We start from the raw sequence: 18,227 nt of genomic DNA, 5'->3' as shown, positions 1-18,227 counted from the left end.
TATTTTAAATAATATTTTTATAGTTTTTACTGTGGTAGAGAAATGTTATTGATATTTGTAAGTCATTCTGGTATTCAGAAACCTTGGTGAACTATTTTATTATGTCTGATGAAGAATGTCCTATTATCATTTCAACTGCTTTCATACTTACTGGTCTACTCAAATGATCTATTCCTCTTTGCCCAATTTTGGTATCATATTTTTTTTTCTAGGAATTTAACTATTTTATCAGAGTTTTCATATTATTAATGTGTACTTATTCAAACTGTTTTCTTCTTCCTCCTCTCTCTCTTTCTTTCTTTCTTTTCTTTTTCTTTCTCTTATTTCTGACAGCGTCTTGCTGTGTCACCCAGGCTGGAGAGTGCAGTGGCAGGATCACAGCTCACTGCAGCCTTGGCCTCCTGGGCTCAAGAGATCCTCCTACCTCAGCCACCTAATATCTGGTACCACAGGCATACACCACCACACTCAGATAATTTTTTTTTTTTTTTTTTTTGAGACTGACTCTTGCTCTGCTGCCCAGGTTGGAGTGCAGTGGCATGATCTTGGCTTACTACAACCTCCACCTCCTGGGTTCAAGTGATTCTCCTGCCTCAGCCTCCTGAGTAGTTGGGATTACAGGCATGCACCACCATACCTGGCTGATTTTTATATTTTTAGTAAAGATGGGGTTTTACCATGTTGGCCAGGCTGGTCTGGAACTCCCAACCCCAAGTGATCTGTCTACCTCAGCTTCCCAACGTGCTGAGATTACAGGTGTGAGCCACTGTGCCTGGCCACCCTAGCTAATTTTTTTAAATTATTTTTTATTTTTTGTAGAAACAGGGTCTCACACATTGCCCAGGCTGGTCTCAAACTCCTGGACGCAAGGTTTCCTCCTGCCTCAGCCTCCCAAAATGCTGGATTATGGTGATAAGCCACTGCACCTGACCACTTCTACTCCTTTTTAATTTCCAAGGAGATTTACATTTACTTTCATCTTTTACCCTAAAGCATTACCAACCCAGGTTCATTCCACTTTTATTTTCAGTTTGAAGGTTCCTGGTTACACAGTAGGTTTAATTAGAATGCCGAGCCAGTATGAGTATAGACTCATGGTTAAAATTCTCAGAGAAGGGTTTGGTTTTTTTTTTCCCCACCTAGACTACAAATATTCTTGTGGTGGGCAGATTTTTTCCTAGCCACCTTTCCACTAAACATGTGGCACTTTCAGAATTCTGACTTTTTCCCAGGGCCTCAATTCCAAATACACACTTCACATGGGCCTTGTCTTTTGCCCCGACTTTGTTGTCAACCCAAATGCCTTCTGACTGACGTTACAAATGATGTAGGGCATTGAAATATCAGATGATTTTTCACTCACGTTTTTCACTTTTCTCCTTATTTTTGGCCTGTAATGATTTCCCTTCCTCTTTTTTGAGAAGCTTAATATGGTATTAAAAAGCTACTGGGCTGGGAGCGGTGGCTCATGCCTGTAATCCCAGCTAGCACTTTGGGATGCCAAGGCAGGTGGATCACCTGAGGTCAGGAGTTTGAAACCACCCTGGCCAATGTGGCAAAACCCCGTCTCTAATAAAAATACAAAAATTAGCCAGGCATGGTGCCACATGCCTGTAATCCCAGCTACTCAGGAGGATGCAGCAGGAGAATCACTTGAACCCAGGAGGTGGAAGTTGCAGTGAACCGAGATCACACTACGCACTCCAGCCTAGGTGACAGAACAAGACTCTGTCTCAAAAAAAAATTGTTTTATTTGAAATGGTAAAAAATGTCATTACTGCCTTTAAAATGTGAGGGGAACATCCGCCAGGCCCCTGTCTTATCAGCCAGGACAGGGACCTCTGCGGAACATCCGCCAGGCCTCTGTCTTATCAGCCAGGACAGGGACCTGTGGGAGGCATTTGCCAGACCTCTGTGATCCACAAGCCATGTGGTGCCCTGCAGTCTAGTCTCTGTTTCAAAATGACAAATTACAGTTTACTAGAAATCATGTGACCGGACTTTCCCAACCGCAATGAGGACAGCACTCCTTCCCCTACCTCCCTTTCTTCCTCCTTTCTACCCATCTTATACCGCTTTCCCCGGGTGAATAAGCGGGACTTGATCAGACTCCTGTCTTGTGCAAGTGCTGTTTTTACGTCAATCAGTCAGGAATTGTTAGCGACAAGATAAAAGCCTTGCAAGAAGATTTGGCAAGAAGGAGAAAAGCGCTTGCTGATAACCCACTTTGGGGAGGGTGGAATGGTCTTCTTCCCTATGTCCTCCCCCTTCTCGGCCCACTGCTTGGCCTCCTTCTCCTCCTTTCTATTGGGCCGGTCATATTTAATAAAGTCATGGCATTTATTAGGACACAGATCGAGGCTATAAAAATGCAGCCCTTACAGGTCCCCTATCACAAGCTGGAGATGGCTGAACGAGAACTAGAGATGGGCTTAAGGAACAATGGTACTATCAGTACTGCCTACCGCCTCTAAACCTGGTGAGCTGGACCGGTTAGCCGATGACGGGCAACTGGGAGACATGCAAATAGGCACCACCGCCTAAGACAGGGCAGGGGGACACAAGAGCTCCCTCTCCCAGTGATGGGTAAGGATAGAAGTGCCTCTGCATGGGTGATTCCCTGACCTAAGACAGGCACGGTCCCCTCAGGATATGCCATTCAGCCTCTCCTAATAAAATAATATTAATAAAAAGGGGGACCGGTGGGAAGCATCCGCCAGGCCCCTGTCTTATCAGCCAGGACAGGGACCTCTGCGGAACATCCGCCAGGCCTCTGTCTTATCAGCCAGGACAGGGACCTGTGGGAGGCATTTGCCAGACCTCTGTGATCCACAAGCCATGTGGTGCCCTGCAGTCTAGTCTCTGTTTCAAAAAGATAAATTACAGTTTACTAGAAATCATGTGACCGGACTTTCCCAACCGCAATGAGGACAGCACTCCTTCCCCTACCTCCCTTTCTTCCTCCTTTCTACCCTTCTTATACCGCTTTCCCCGGGTGAATAAGCGAGACTTGATCAGACTCCTGTCTTGTCTCCATTCTTCGCATCTCCTGCCCCATTTCCATCCCCACACCCTCTCCTTCGTCCTCGTTGTTTGTCCTGCAGGACGGGACAGTCTGGCGCCCAACGTGGGGCAAAGAGTACGAGGGATCCTGTGAGGGGTGTCGTCAGAAGCGGCCGAACCAGAACTCAGCAAGTCCAGAGAGGAGACGACGCGGGAGCCTGCTGCGGTCTCGCCCTCTGGTGAGTGGACGACGGTATCGTGGGTCAGGAAATCAGCCAACATATGAACAAATGTTCATACAAGGACTTAGTAAGACTTTAAAGGCGCGAGGAGTAAAGGTTAAAGCTAAGCAATTATGTAAATATTTTGATTATATTAAGGACATTTGTCCCTGGTTTCCTCAGGAGGGATCGATAGATGGAAAACGGTGGAAAAGAGTTGGAGATGCCCTTCGGGACTATTATAGTACATTCGGGCCCGAGAAGGTCCCAGTAACTGCCTTTTCTTATTGGAATTTAATAGATGAAATCATTTCTCAAAGGCATTCTGACCCACTAATTGCCAATGTGATTACTCAAGGAGAAACTTGCTTACAAGGCTCAAACAAAAATGTTTCCCCGGGACCTGGGTCCCAGGGGGAGGAATTAGGATCCCCAATTGAAACAAAGGGGGATAGTAAACCAAAACCCGAGGACGTCGATTTAATGTCTTTCGACAGCGACTCGGAAAAAGAGGAACAAAAGGAAGCCGCTGCAAAAGCTTCTTCCTGTTCCTTAGAAAAATTTGCAGAACGAGTGGCTAAGGGACTAAAAGAAAAACTAAAACACCCGAAGTATAGAAAGAGAATTATGTGGCTCATGGAAAGGGCCAAAAATTCTGATGATGAGGGAATAGACGAGGGAATTAACTGGGATGATCTTGAGGACGAGGCTGCACGTTATCATAATCCAGAATGGCCGCCATCTCAGAACCGCCCTCCGCCATACGCGGTGCAATCTTCCGCCCCCGCCTTGGCATTTCCAGCAGTAGACCCTCAAAGTGAAGTTCAGTCCAAAATAAATTACCTTTCCAGTACACCAGCTAAAGTAATGGAACCTTATTACCACATGGTAGCAAGCCTCATCATCAAAGGAAGAACCCTAGGAAAGGAATATTTTGGCCAGGAACCGGCTATTATAATCCAGCCTTATGCAAAGAATCAAGTCCATTGGCTTATGCAAAGTACTGAGATGTGGCCTATAGCGCTTGCTTCATTTACTGGAATTGTTGACAACCACTATCCACCTGATAAACTACTTGACTTTGTCAACAAACATGAGTTTATTTTCCCAAAAAACACAAAATCACAACCCATTCCTAATGGGGTTACGGTCTTCACCGATGGATCATCCACGGGGCTTGCAGCCTTTGTAGCTAAAAATCAAACTGTTAGTTTTCAATCCCACTCTTCCTCAGCTCAGCTAGCAGAATTACATGCAGTTATAGCAGCTTTTTCCACATTTCACAACAATCCTCTTAACGTTTATACTGACAGCGCATACATTGCTTTATCTACTCCCAACTTAGAAACGGCCCCCATTATCAGACAAGCATCCACTGCTGCCAAGTTATTTTATCAGCTTCAACAACTCTTAATCTCAAGAATTCATCCTTTCTATATTGGGCACTTGCGTGCTCACTCTGGTTTGCCTGGACCATTAGCCTCGGGAAATGCAAAGGCGGATCTGGCAACTCGTGTTCTCCTAGTACAAACCTCTACCACCACCAATCCCCTAGAGCAGGCACAGCATTCACACTCCCTACATCATCTCAATGCACAATCCCTCAGACTACTACATCACATCACTCGTGAACAGGCCCGACAAACAGTAAAAGCATGCACCCAATGTGCTCCACATTTGCCAGTTCCACACCTCGGGGTTAATCCCCGAGGTCTTGTCCCAAATGCCCTATGGCAAATGGACGTCACACACATCCCAGAATTTGGCAATCTTAAATTTGTACATGTCTGTGTTGACACCTGCAGCGGATACATCTTTGCTACCCTACAAACTGGAGAAGCTACAAAACACGTTATTGCACACCTTCTAGCTGCTTTTGCTTCGCTGGGATGCCCGCGTAAAATAAAAACTGATAATGGACCAGGTTACACTAGCACTGCCTTTAATCGATTTTGCACGCAACTGAGCATTCAACATGTTACAGGAATCCCATACAACCCACAAGGACAAGGAATAGTCGAAAGAACTCACCTCACACTCAAAACAACTTTAAATAAAATAAAAAAGGGGAAATGGTACCCCCATAAGGGGTCCCCAAGAAACCTCGTATCACACTCTTTATTCAAAATTTTTTAACTTTGGACAACGAAGGACGTTCCGCTGCCGAACGGCATTGGCATTCCACGTCGCAGAAGCAATATGCCTCTGTGTTACGGAAAGACCCTATGACAGGCGTTTGGCATGGACCCGACCCTGTCCCCATTTGGGGCAGAGGATCAGTATGTGTGTACGCGAAAGAGGTTGATTCAGCCAGATGGCTTCCAGAAAGATTGGTTAAACAAATGGACACCAAAGCCACAGAAAATACTCATAGCAATACTCCCAGGGAGAATATGGAACCCTGAGGATTATCTGGTTTTCCCGTACAGGCCACGAAGATGCTGATTCTTGCCGTCCTTCTGACCGCTCTCTTCCCTGGAACCCGTGCAGGCTTCGGCGGTACATACGACATCAACCAGGTACTGCAGGCAGCGTACGGTAACCCCTGTGACTGCTCAACTACAGCCGAGAAGCCCCCAGAAGCATATGTTCAATCCCAGGATTGCTCAGACAAGACAGCTTATCTTACTAATGGGAAAACAAGTACTGGTATAGGTGCAAAACCCCATTATGTATGTACTAGAAAGGCAATAGTCGCCATAGTACCCCCTGGCTCCCCCTTACCCAAATGCAACTGTTCTGATTATAATACCCCTTCTGTTCACTCGTCATGCTATAAGTCAGTTGCACAATGCCAACATAAAAACCAGACGTATTTCACCGCGGTCCTACTTTCTAAGCGTGCAAAGACATTTGGGGGAGATTACACCATCCCATCCCCCTATGGTGTCTCTTATAAGCTCGCTCAAGCCTCTTGCCCCAGCAATAAAGTTGGACAGACCATCTGTTGGTCATCCTCTCCCCAGGTCGGTGTTAGTGATGGGGGAGGACCGCATGACCAGATGAAGGCTCACCATGTTAGAAAAACCTTGCAAGCCTTGTTTCCATCTCTATCATACCATCCCCTAGCCCTACCAAGGCCTAGATCCCAAGATCTGAGTTCAAATACCCGAAGCATTCTAGAAGCTATGCACAAGGCTCTCAATGATTCTGGATATTTAAACAACTCAGATTGCTGGCTTTGTATGACGTTTGGCCCCCCTCTTCCCATAGCAATACCTAGTAATTCAATATCTGGTGCTACAAATGGAACATATAGCCTCCCTTTTCCTGTCCAGTTGCATCATATCAACTGCATCAATGTCACCTGCGTGAGTAAACCCCCTAGAAACAATTCCTTTGACCTGGACGTAGGGTCGGTATGGCTCGCTTGCAATTGCTCTAACCATACCAATGTTAGTCAAGAAATCTTTTCCCCACCGGGTCAAGTTTTTGTATGTGGCAACAACCTAGCTTATACTTATCTCCCTAACAATTGGACTGGCAGTTGCTTACCTGCCTTCCTTCTGCCAGAGGCCAGTGTCCTTCCCGGAGACACAGCCGTACCCATTCCCAGTTTTGATTTCTTAGCAGGGCGTAGAAAAAGAGCTTTACAGTTCCTCCCATTCCTAGCCGCCCTGGGAGTGACTGCTGGAGTTGGAACCGGTACCGCAGGGTTAAGCTATTCCCTACGTTCTTACCAAGCTCTCTCTGAGCAACTTATCAATGATGTGGGGGTGCTTTCAGGAACCATAAATATTATTCAAAATCAAATACACTCTCTCGCAGAAGTTGTCCTCCGGAATCGCCGTGGACTGGATCTTCTCACCGCCGAGAAGGGAGGAATATACCTGGCTCTTGGAGAAAAGTGCTGTTTTTACGTCAATCAGTCAGGAATTGTTAGCGACAAGATAAAAGCCTTGCAAGAAGATTTGGCAAGAAGGAGAAAAGCGCTTGCTGATAACCCACTTTGGGGAGGGTGGAATGGTCTTCTTCCCTATGTCCTCCCCCTTCTCGGCCCACTGCTTGGCCTCCTTCTCCTCCTTTCTATTGGGCCGGTCATATTTAATAAAGTCATGGCATTTATTAGGACACAGATCGAGGCTATAAAAATGCAGCCCTTACAGGTCCCCTATCACAAGCTGGAGACGGCTGAACGAGAACTAGAGATGGGCTTAAGGAACAATGGTACTATCAGTACTGCCTACCGCCTCTAAACCTGGTGAGCTGGACCGGTTAGCCGATGACGGGCAACTGGGAGACATGCAAATAGGCACCACCGCCTAAGACAGGGCAGGGGGACACAAGAGCTCCCTCTCCCAGTGATGGGTAAGGATAGAAGTGCCTCTGCATGCGTGATTCCCTGACCTAAGACAGGCACGGTCCCCTCAGGATATGCCATTCAGCCTCTCCTAATAAAATAATATTAATAAAAAGGGGGACCGGTGGGAAGCATCCGCCAGGCCCCTGTCTTATCAGCCAGGACAGGGACCTCTGCGGAACATCCGCCAGGCCTCTGTCTTATCAGCCAGGACAGGGACCTGTGGGAGGCATTTGCCAGACCTCTGTGATCCACAAGCCATGTGGTGCCCTGCAGTCTAGTCTCTGTTTCAAAATGACAAATTACAGTTTACTAGAAATCATGTGACCGGACTTTCCCAACCGCAATGAGGACAGCACTCCTTCCCCTACCTCCCTTTCTTCCTCCTTTCTACCCTTCTTATACCGCTTTCCCCGGGTGAATAAGCGGGACTTGATCAGACTCCTGTCTTGTGCAAGTGCTGTTTTTACGTCAATCAGTCAGGAATTGTTAGCGACAAGATAAAAGCCTTGCAAGAAGATTTGGCAAGAAGGAGAAAAGCGCTTGCTGATAACCCACTTTGGGGAGGGTGGAATGGTCTTCTTCCCTATGTCCTCCCCCTTCTCGGCCCACTGCTTGGCCTCCTTCTCCTCCTTTCTATTGGGCCGGTCATATTTAATAAAGTCATGGCATTTATTAGGACACAGATCGAGGCTATAAAAATGCAGCCCTTACAGGTCCCCTATCACAAGCTGGAGATGGCTGAACGAGAACTAGAGATGGGCTTAAGGAACAATGGTACTATCAGTACTGCCTACCGCCTCTAAACCTGGTGAGCTGGACCGGTTAGCCGATGACGGGCAACTGGGAGACATGCAAATAGGCACCACCGCCTAAGACAGGGCAGGGGGACACAAGAGCTCCCTCTCCCAGTGATGGGTAAGGATAGAAGTGCCTCTGCATGCGTGATTCCCTGACCTAAGACAGGCACGGTCCCCTCAGGATATGCCATTCAGCCTCTCCTAATAAAATAATATTAATAAAAAGGGGGACCGGTGGGAAGCATCCGCCAGGCCCCTGTCTTATCAGCCAGGACAGGGACCTCTGCGGAACATCCGCCAGGCCTCTGTCTTATCAGCCAGGACAGGGACCTGTGGGAGGCATTTGCCAGACCTCTGTGATCCACAAGCCATGTGGTGCCCTGCAGTCTAGTCTCTGTTTCAAAAAGACAAATTACAGTTTACTAGAAATCATGTGACCGGACTTTCCCAACCGCAATGAGGACAGCACTCCTTCCCCTACCTCCCTTTCTTCCTCCTTTCTACCCTTCTTATACCGCTTTCCCCGGGTGAATAAGCGAGACTTGATCAGACTCCTGTCTTGTCTCCATTCTTCGCATCTCCTGCCCCATTTCCATCCCCACACCCTCTCCTTCGTCCTCGTTGTTTGTCCTGCAGGACGGGACAGTCTGGCGCCCAACGTGGGGCAAAGAGTACGAGGGATCCTGTGAGGGGTGTCGTCAGAAGCGGCCGAACCAGAACTCAGCAAGTCCAGAGAGGAGACGACGCGGGAGCCTGCTGCGGTCTCGCCCTCTGGTGAGTGGACGACGGTATCGTGGGTCAGGAAATCAGCCAACATATGAACAAATGTTCATACAAGGACTTAGTAAGACTTTAAAGGCGCGAGGAGTAAAGGTTAAAGCTAAGCAATTATGTAAATATTTTGATTATATTAAGGACATTTGTCCCTGGTTTCCTCAGGAGGGATCGATAGATGGAAAACGGTGGAAAAGAGTTGGAGATGCCCTTCGGGACTATTATAGTACATTCGGGCCCGAGAAGGTCCCAGTAACTGCCTTTTCTTATTGGAATTTAATAGATGAAATCATTTCTCAAAGGCATTCTGACCCACTAATTGCCAATGTGATTACTCAAGGAGAAACTTGCTTACAAGGCTCAAACAAAAATGTTTCCCCGGGACCTGGGTCCCAGGGGGAGGAATTAGGATCCCCAATTGAAACAAAGGGGGATAGTAAACCAAAACCCGAGGACGTCGATTTAATGTCTTTCGACAGCGACTCGGAAAAAGAGGAACAAAAGGAAGTCGCTGCAAAAGCTTCTTCCTGTTCCTTAGAAAAATTTGCAGAACGAGTGGCTAAGGGACTAAAAGAAAAACTAAAACACCCGAAGTATAGAAAGAGAATTATGTGGCTCATGGAAAGGGCCAAAAATTCTGATGATGAGGGAATAGACGAGGGAATTAACTGGGATGATCTTGAGGACGAGGCTGCACGTTATCATAATCCAGAATGGCCGCCATCTCAGAACCGCCCTCCGCCATACGCGGTGCAATCTTCCGCCCCCGCCTTGGCATTTCCAGCAGTAGACCCTCAAAGTGAAGTTCAGTCCAAAATAAATTACCTTTCCAGTACACCAGCTAAAGTAATGGAACCTTATTACCACATGGTAGCAAGCCTCATCATCAAAGGAAGAACCCTAGGAAAGGAATATTTTGGCCAGGAACCGGCTATTATAATCCAGCCTTATGCAAAGAATCAAGTCCATTGGCTTATGCAAAGTACTGAGATGTGGCCTATAGCGCTTGCTTCATTTACTGGAATTGTTGACAACCACTATCCACCTGATAAACTACTTGACTTTGTCAACAAACATGAGTTTATTTTCCCAAAAAACACAAAATCACAACCCATTCCTAATGGGGTTACGGTCTTCACCGATGGATCATCCACGGGGCTTGCAGCCTTTGTAGCTAAAAATCAAACTGTTAGTTTTCAATCCCACTCTTCCTCAGCTCAGCTAGCAGAATTACATGCAGTTATAGCAGCTTTTTCCACATTTCACAACAATCCTCTTAACGTTTATACTGACAGCGCATACATTGCTTTATCTACTCCCAACTTAGAAACGGCCCCCATTATCAGACAAGCATCCACTGCTGCCAAGTTATTTTATCAGCTTCAACAACTCTTAATCTCAAGAATTCATCCTTTCTATATTGGGCACTTGCGTGCTCACTCTGGTTTGCCTGGACCATTAGCCTCGGGAAATGCAAAGGCGGATCTGGCAACTCGTGTTCTCCTAGTACAAACCTCTACCACCACCAATCCCCTAGAGCAGGCACAGCATTCACACTCCCTACATCATCTCAATGCACAATCCCTCAGACTACTACATCACATCACTCGTGAACAGGCCCGACAAACAGTAAAAGCATGCACCCAATGTGCTCCACATTTGCCAGTTCCACACCTCGGGGTTAATCCCCGAGGTCTTGTCCCAAATGCCCTATGGCAAATGGACGTCACACACATCCCAGAATTTGGCAATCTTAAATTTGTACATGTCTGTGTTGACACCTGCAGCGGATACATCTTTGCTACCCTACAAACTGGAGAAGCTACAAAACACGTTATTGCACACCTTCTAGCTGCTTTTGCTTCGCTGGGATGCCCGCGTAAAATAAAAACTGATAATGGACCAGGTTACACTAGCACTGCCTTTAATCGATTTTGCACGCAACTGAGCATTCAACATGTTACAGGAATCCCATACAACCCACAAGGACAAGGAATAGTCGAAAGAACTCACCTCACACTCAAAACAACTTTAAATAAAATAAAAAAGGGGAAATGGTACCCCCATAAGGGGTCCCCAAGAAACCTCGTATCACACTCTTTATTCAAAATTTTTTAACTTTGGACAACGAAGGACGTTCCGCTGCCGAACGGCATTGGCATTCCACGTCGCAGAAGCAATATGCCTCTGTGTTACGGAAAGACCCTATGACAGGCGTTTGGCATGGACCCGACCCTGTCCCCATTTGGGGCAGAGGATCAGTATGTGTGTACGCGAAAGAGGTTGATTCAGCCAGATGGCTTCCAGAAAGATTGGTTAAACAAATGGACACCAAAGCCACAGAAAATACTCATAGCAATACTCCCAGGGAGAATATGGAACCCTGAGGATTATCTGGTTTTCCCGTACAGGCCACGAAGATGCTGATTCTTGCCGTCCTTCTGACCGCTCTCTTCCCTGGAACCCGTGCAGGCTTCGGCGGTACATACGACATCAACCAGGTACTGCAGGCAGCGTACGGTAACCCCTGTGACTGCTCAACTACAGCCGAGAAGCCCCCAGAAGCATATGTTCAATCCCAGGATTGCTCAGACAAGACAGCTTATCTTACTAATGGGAAAACAAGTACTGGTATAGGTGCAAAACCCCATTATGTATGTACTAGAAAGGCAATAGTCGCCATAGTACCCCCTGGCTCCCCCTTACCCAAATGCAACTGTTCTGATTATAATACCCCTTCTGTTCACTCGTCATGCTATAAGTCAGTTGCACAATGCCAACATAAAAACCAGACGTATTTCACCGCGGTCCTACTTTCTAAGCGTGCAAAGACATTTGGGGGAGATTACACCATCCCATCCCCCTATGGTGTCTCTTATAAGCTCGCTCAAGCCTCTTGCCCCAGCAATAAAGTTGGACAGACCATCTGTTGGTCATCCTCTCCCCAGGTCGGTGTTAGTGATGGGGGAGGACCGCATGACCAGATGAAGGCTCACCATGTTAGAAAAACCTTGCAAGCCTTGTTTCCATCTCTATCATACCATCCCCTAGCCCTACCAAGGCCTAGATCCCAAGATCTGAGTTCAAATACCCGAAGCATTCTAGAAGCTATGCACAAGGCTCTCAATGATTCTGGATATTTAAACAACTCAGATTGCTGGCTTTGTATGACGTTTGGCCCCCCTCTTCCCATAGCAATACCTAGTAATTCAATATCTGGTGCTACAAATGGAACATATAGCCTCCCTTTTCCTGTCCAGTTGCATCATATCAACTGCATCAATGTCACCTGCGTGAGTAAACCCCCTAGAAACAATTCCTTTGACCTGGACGTAGGGTCGGTATGGCTCGCTTGCAATTGCTCTAACCATACCAATGTTAGTCAAGAAATCTTTTCCCCACCGGGTCAAGTTTTTGTATGTGGCAACAACCTAGCTTATACTTATCTCCCTAACAATTGGACTGGCAGTTGCTTACCTGCCTTCCTTCTGCCAGAGGCCAGTGTCCTTCCCGGAGACACAGCCGTACCCATTCCCAGTTTTGATTTCTTAGCAGGGCGTAGAAAAAGAGCTTTACAGTTCCTCCCATTCCTAGCCGCCCTGGGAGTGACTGCTGGAGTTGGAACCGGTACCGCAGGGTTAAGCTATTCCCTACGTTCTTACCAAGCTCTCTCTGAGCAACTTATCAATGATGTGGGGGTGCTTTCAGGAACCATAAATATTATTCAAAATCAAATACACTCTCTCGCAGAAGTTGTCCTCCGGAATCGCCGTGGACTGGATCTTCTCACCGCCGAGAAGGGAGGAATATGCCTGGCTCTTGGAGAAAAGTGCTGTTTTTACGTCAATCAGTCAGGAATTGTTAGCGACAAGATAAAAGCCTTGCAAGAAGATTTGGCAAGAAGGAGAAAAGCGCTTGCTGATAACCCACTTTGGGGAGGGTGGAATGGTCTTCTTCCCTATGTCCTCCCCCTTCTCGGCCCACTGCTTGGCCTCCTTCTCCTCCTTTCTATTGGGCCGGTCATATTTAATAAAGTCATGGCATTTATTAGGACACAGATCGAGGCTATAAAAATGCAGCCCTTACAGGTCCCCTATCACAAGCTGGAGACGGCTGAACGAGAACTAGAGATGGGCTTAAGGAACAATGGTACTATCAGTACTGCCTACCGCCTCTAAACCTGGTGAGCTGGACCGGTTAGCCGATGACGGGCAACTGGGAGACATGCAAATAGGCACCACCGCCTAAGACAGGGCAGGGGGACACAAGAGCTCCCTCTCCCAGTGATGGGTAAGGATAGAAGTGCCTCTGCATGGGTGATTCCCTGACCTAAGACAGGCACGGTCCCCTCAGGATATGCCATTCAGCCTCTCCTAATAAAATAATATTAATAAAAAGGGGGACCGGTGGGAAGCATCCGCCAGGCCCCTGTCTTATCAGCCAGGACAGGGACCTCTGCGGAACATCCGCCAGGCCTCTGTCTTATCAGCCAGGACAGGGACCTGTGGGAGGCATTTGCCAGACCTCTGTGATCCACAAGCCATGTGGTGCCCTGCAGTCTAGTCTCTGTTTCAAAAAGACAAATTACAGTTTACTAGAAATCATGTGACCGGACTTTCCCAACCGCAATGAGGACAGCACTCCTTCCCCTACCTCCCTTTCTTCCTCCTTTCTACCCTTCTTATACCGCTTTCCCCGGGTGAATAAGCGAGACTTGATCAGACTCCTGTCTTGTCTCCATTCTTCGCATCTCCTGCCCCATTTCCATCCCCACACCCTCTCCTTCGTCCTCGTTGTTTGTCCTGCAGGACGGGACAGTCTGGCGCCCAACGTGGGGCAAAGAGTACGAGGGATCCTGTGAGGGGTGTCGTCAGAAGCGGCCGAACCAGAACTCAGCAAGTCCAGAGAGGAGACGACGCGGGAGCCTGCTGCGGTCTCGCCCTCTGGTGAGTGGACGACGGTATCGTGGGTCAGGAAATCAGCCAACATATGAACAAATGTTCATACAAGGACTTAGTAAGACTTTAAAGGCGCGAGGAGTAAAGGTTAAAGCTAAGCAATTATGTAAATATTTTGATTATATTAAGGACATTTGTCCCTGGTTTCCTCAGGAGGGATCGATAGATGGAAAACGGTGGAAAAGAGTTGGAGATGCCCTTCGGGACTATTATAGTACATTCGGGCCTGAGAAGGTCCCAGTAACTGCCTTTTCTTATTGGAATTTAATAGATGAAATCATTTCTCAAAGGCATTCTGACCCACTAATTGCCAATGTGATTACTCAAGGAGAAACTTGCTTACAAGGCTCAAACAAAAATGTTTCCCCGGGACCTGGGTCCCAGGGGGAGGAATTAGGATCCCCAATTGAAACAAAGGGGGATAGTAAACCAAAACCCGAGGACGTCGATTTAATGTCTTTCGACAGCGACTCGGAAAAAGAGGAACAAAAGGAAGCCGCTGCAAAAGCTTCTTCCTGTTCCTTAGAAAAATTTGCAGAACGAGTGGCTAAGGGACTAAAAGAAAAACTAAAACACCCGAAGTATAGAAAGAGAATTATGTGGCTCATGGAAAGGGCCAAAAATTCTGATGATGAGGGAATAGACGAGGGAATTAACTGGGATGATCTTGAGGACGAGGCTGCACGTTATCATAATCCAGAATGGCCGCCATCTCAGAACCGCCCTCCGCCATACGCGGTGCAATCTTCCGCCCCCGCCTTGGCATTTCCAGCAGTAGACCCTCAAAGTGAAGTTCAGTCCAAAATAAATTACCTTTCCAGTACACCAGCTAAAGTAATGGAACCTTATTACCACATGGTAGCAAGCCTCATCATCAAAGGAAGAACCCTAGGAAAGGAATATTTTGGCCAGGAACCGGCTATTATAATCCAGCCTTATGCAAAGAATCAAGTCCATTGGCTTATGCAAAGTACTGAGATGTGGCCTATAGCGCTTGCTTCATTTACTGGAATTGTTGACAACCACTATCCACCTGATAAACTACTTGACTTTGTCAACAAACATGAGTTTATTTTCCCAAAAAACACAAAATCACAACCCATTCCTAATGGGGTTACGGTCTTCACCGATGGATCATCCACGGGGCTTGCAGCCTTTGTAGCTAAAAATCAAACTGTTAGTTTTCAATCCCACTCTTCCTCAGCTCAGCTAGCAGAATTACATGCAGTTATAGCAGCTTTTTCCACATTTCACAACAATCCTCTTAACGTTTATACTGACAGCGCATACATTGCTTTATCTACTCCCAACTTAGAAACGGCCCCCATTATCAGACAAGCATCCACTGCTGCCAAGTTATTTTATCAGCTTCAACAACTCTTAATCTCAAGAATTCATCCTTTCTATATTGGGCACTTGCGTGCTCACTCTGGTTTGCCTGGACCATTAGCCTCGGGAAATGCAAAGGCGGATCTGGCAACTCGTGTTCTCCTAGTACAAACCTCTACCACCACCAATCCCCTAGAGCAGGCACAGCATTCACACTCCCTACATCATCTCAATGCACAATCCCTCAGACTACTACATCACATCACTCGTGAACAGGCCCGACAAACAGTAAAAGCATGCACCCAATGTGCTCCACATTTGCCAGTTCCACACCTCGGGGTTAATCCCCGAGGTCTTGTCCCAAATGCCCTATGGCAAATGGACGTCACACACATCCCAGAATTTGGCAATCTTAAATTTGTACATGTCTGTGTTGACACCTGCAGCGGATACATCTTTGCTACCCTACAAACTGGAGAAGCTACAAAACACGTTATTGCACACCTTCTAGCTGCTTTTGCTTCGCTGGGATGCCCGCGTAAAATAAAAACTGATAATGGACCAGGTTACACTAGCACTGCCTTTAATCGATTTTGCACGCAACTGAGCATTCAACATGTTACAGGAATCCCATACAACCCACAAGGACAAGGAATAGTCGAAAGAACTCACCTCACACTCAAAACAACTTTAAATAAAATAAAAAAGGGGAAATGGTACCCCCATAAGGGGTCCCCAAGAAACCTCGTATCACACTCTTTATTCAAAATTTTTTAACTTTGGACAACGAAGGACGTTCCGCTGCCGAACGGCATTGGCATTCCACGTCGCAGAAGCAATATGCCTCTGTGTTACGGAAAGACCCTATGACAGGCGTTTGGCATGGACCCGACCCTGTCCCCATTTGGGGCAGAGGATCAGTATGTGTGTACGCGAAAGAGGTTGATTCAGCCAGATGGCTTCCAGAAAGATTGGTTAAACAAATGGACACCAAAGCCACAGAAAATACTCATAGCAATACTCCCAGGGAGAATATGGAACCCTGAGGATTATCTGGTTTTCCCGTACAGGCCACGAAGATGCTGATTCTTGCCGTCCTTCTGACCGCTCTCTTCCCTGGAACCCGTGCAGGCTTCGGCGGTACATACGACATCAACCAGGTACTGCAGGCAGCGTACGGTAACCCCTGTGACTGCTCAACTACAGCCGAGAAGCCCCCAGAAGCATATGTTCAATCCCAGGATTGCTCAGACAAGACAGCTTATCTTACTAATGGGAAAACAAGTACTGGTATAGGTGCAAAACCCCATTATGTATGTACTAGAAAGGCAATAGTCGCCATAGTACCCCCTGGCTCCCCCTTACCCAAATGCAACTGTTCTGATTATAATACCCCTTCTGTTCACTCGTCATGCTATAAGTCAGTTGCACAATGCCAACATAAAAACCAGACGTATTTCACCGCGGTCCTACTTTCTAAGCGTGCAAAGACATTTGGGGGAGATTACACCATCCCATCCCCCTATGGTGTCTCTTATAAGCTCGCTCAAGCCTCTTGCCCCAGCAATAAAGTTGGACAGACCATCTGTTGGTCATCCTCTCCCCAGGTCGGTGTTAGTGATGGGGGAGGACCGCATGACCAGATGAAGGCTCACCATGTTAGAAAAACCTTGCAAGCCTTGTTTCCATCTCTATCATACCATCCCCTAGCCCTACCAAGGCCTAGATCCCAAGATCTGAGTTCAAATACCCGAAGCATTCTAGAAGCTATGCACAAGGCTCTCAATGATTCTGGATATTTAAACAACTCAGATTGCTGGCTTTGTATGACGTTTGGCCCCCCTCTTCCCATAGCAATACCTAGTAATTCAATATCTGGTGCTACAAATGGAACATATAGCCTCCCTTTTCCTGTCCAGTTGCATCATATCAACTGCATCAATGTCACCTGCGTGAGTAAACCCCCTAGAAACAATTCCTTTGACCTGGACGTAGGGTCGGTATGGCTCGCTTGCAATTGCTCTAACCATACCAATGTTAGTCAAGAAATCTTTTCCCCACCGGGTCAAGTTTTTGTATGTGGCAACAACCTAGCTTATACTTATCTCCCTAACAATTGGACTGGCAGTTGCTTACCTGCCTTCCTTCTGCCAGAGGCCAGTGTCCTTCCCGGAGACACAGCCGTACCCATTCCCAGTTTTGATTTCTTAGCAGGGCGTAGAAAAAGAGCTTTACAGTTCCTCCCATTCCTAGCCGCCCTGGGAGTGACTGCTGGAGTTGGAACCGGTACCGCAGGGTTAAGCTATTCCCTACGTTCTTACCAAGCTCTCTCTGAGCAACTTATCAATGATGTGGGGGTGCTTTCAGGAACCATAAATATTATTCAAAATCAAATACACTCTCTCGCAGAAGTTGTCCTCCGGAATCGCCGTGGACTGGATCTTCTCACCGCCGAGAAGGGAGGAATATGCCTGGCTCTTGGAGAAAAGTGCTGTTTTTACGTCAATCAGTCAGGAATTGTTAGCGACAAGATAAAAGCCTTGCAAGAAGATTTGGCAAGAAGGAGAAAAGCGCTTGCTGATAACCCACTTTGGGGAGGGTGGAATGGTCTTCTTCCCTATGTCCTCCCCCTTCTCGGCCCACTGCTTGGCCTCCTTCTCCTCCTTTCTATTGGGCCGGTCATATTTAATAAAGTCATGGCATTTATTAGGACACAGATCGAGGCTATAAAAATGCAGCCCTTACAGGTCCCCTATCACAAGCTGGAGACGGCTGAACGAGAACTAGAGATGGGCTTAAGGAACAATGGTACTATCAGTACTGCCTACCGCCTCTAAACCTG

At 47.0% G+C, this 18,227-nt stretch overlaps 3 protein-coding genes across 3 annotated transcripts in view; all 3 read left to right on the top strand.

Moving 5' to 3' along the window:
• The window catches only part of LOC105717933 (intraflagellar transport protein 172 homolog), a 54,600-nt gene extending 47,180 nt beyond the window's left edge, over positions 1 to 7,420 (top strand). The window contains 2 exon segments of the mRNA XM_064363773.1: positions 3,105 to 3,242; positions 5,654 to 7,420. Of these exon segments, the coding sequence (XP_064219843.1) occupies positions 3,105 to 3,242; positions 5,654 to 7,420 (1,905 nt within the window).
• Positions 7,421 to 8,298: 878 nt separating this feature from the next.
• LOC135269642 (syncytin-2-like) lies at positions 8,299 to 13,276 on the top strand. The gene is made up of 4 exons (XM_064363772.1): positions 8,299 to 8,335; positions 9,015 to 9,098; positions 11,510 to 11,599; positions 12,294 to 13,276. The coding sequence occupies exons 1-4, from the start codon at positions 8,299 to 8,301 to the stop codon at positions 13,274 to 13,276; spliced, it is 1,194 nt and encodes a 397-aa protein (XP_064219842.1).
• Positions 13,277 to 13,384: 108 nt separating this feature from the next.
• LOC135269641 (syncytin-2-like) lies at positions 13,385 to 18,222 on the top strand. Its single transcript, XM_064363771.1, has 4 exons — positions 13,385 to 13,388; positions 13,961 to 14,044; positions 16,456 to 16,545; positions 17,240 to 18,222. Exons 1-4 carry the CDS (start codon positions 13,385 to 13,387, stop codon positions 18,220 to 18,222), a joined length of 1,161 nt encoding a protein of 386 aa, XP_064219841.1.
• The last annotated feature ends 5 nt before the right edge of the window (positions 18,223 to 18,227 follow it).

This window comes from Aotus nancymaae, unplaced genomic scaffold (genome assembly GCF_030222135.1).
Source record: "Aotus nancymaae isolate 86718 unplaced genomic scaffold, 86718_ANA_hifiasm-v0.15.2.pri h1tg000057l, whole genome shotgun sequence".
In the NCBI taxonomy this organism is placed as follows: domain Eukaryota; kingdom Metazoa; phylum Chordata; class Mammalia; order Primates; family Aotidae; genus Aotus; species Aotus nancymaae.
This window is presented reverse-complemented; position numbering and strand designations above follow the sequence as displayed.

Excerpts from the sequence above, each read along its gene's own strand:
- LOC135269642 (XM_064363772.1), top strand. The coding sequence starts at position 8,299 with ATGGTACTATCAGTACTGCCTACCGCCTCTAAACCTG. Across the intron at positions 9,099-11,509 it reads TGCTGCGGTCTCGCCCTCTG|GCCACGAAGATGCTGATTCT; the intron begins GTGAGTGGACGA and ends TTTCCCGTACAG. Across the intron at positions 11,600-12,293 it reads GTACATACGACATCAACCAG|CAATACCTAGTAATTCAATA; the intron begins GTACTGCAGGCA and ends CTCTTCCCATAG.
- LOC135269641 (XM_064363771.1), top strand. Across the intron at positions 14,045-16,455 it reads TGCTGCGGTCTCGCCCTCTG|GCCACGAAGATGCTGATTCT; the intron begins GTGAGTGGACGA and ends TTTCCCGTACAG. Across the intron at positions 16,546-17,239 it reads GTACATACGACATCAACCAG|CAATACCTAGTAATTCAATA; the intron begins GTACTGCAGGCA and ends CTCTTCCCATAG.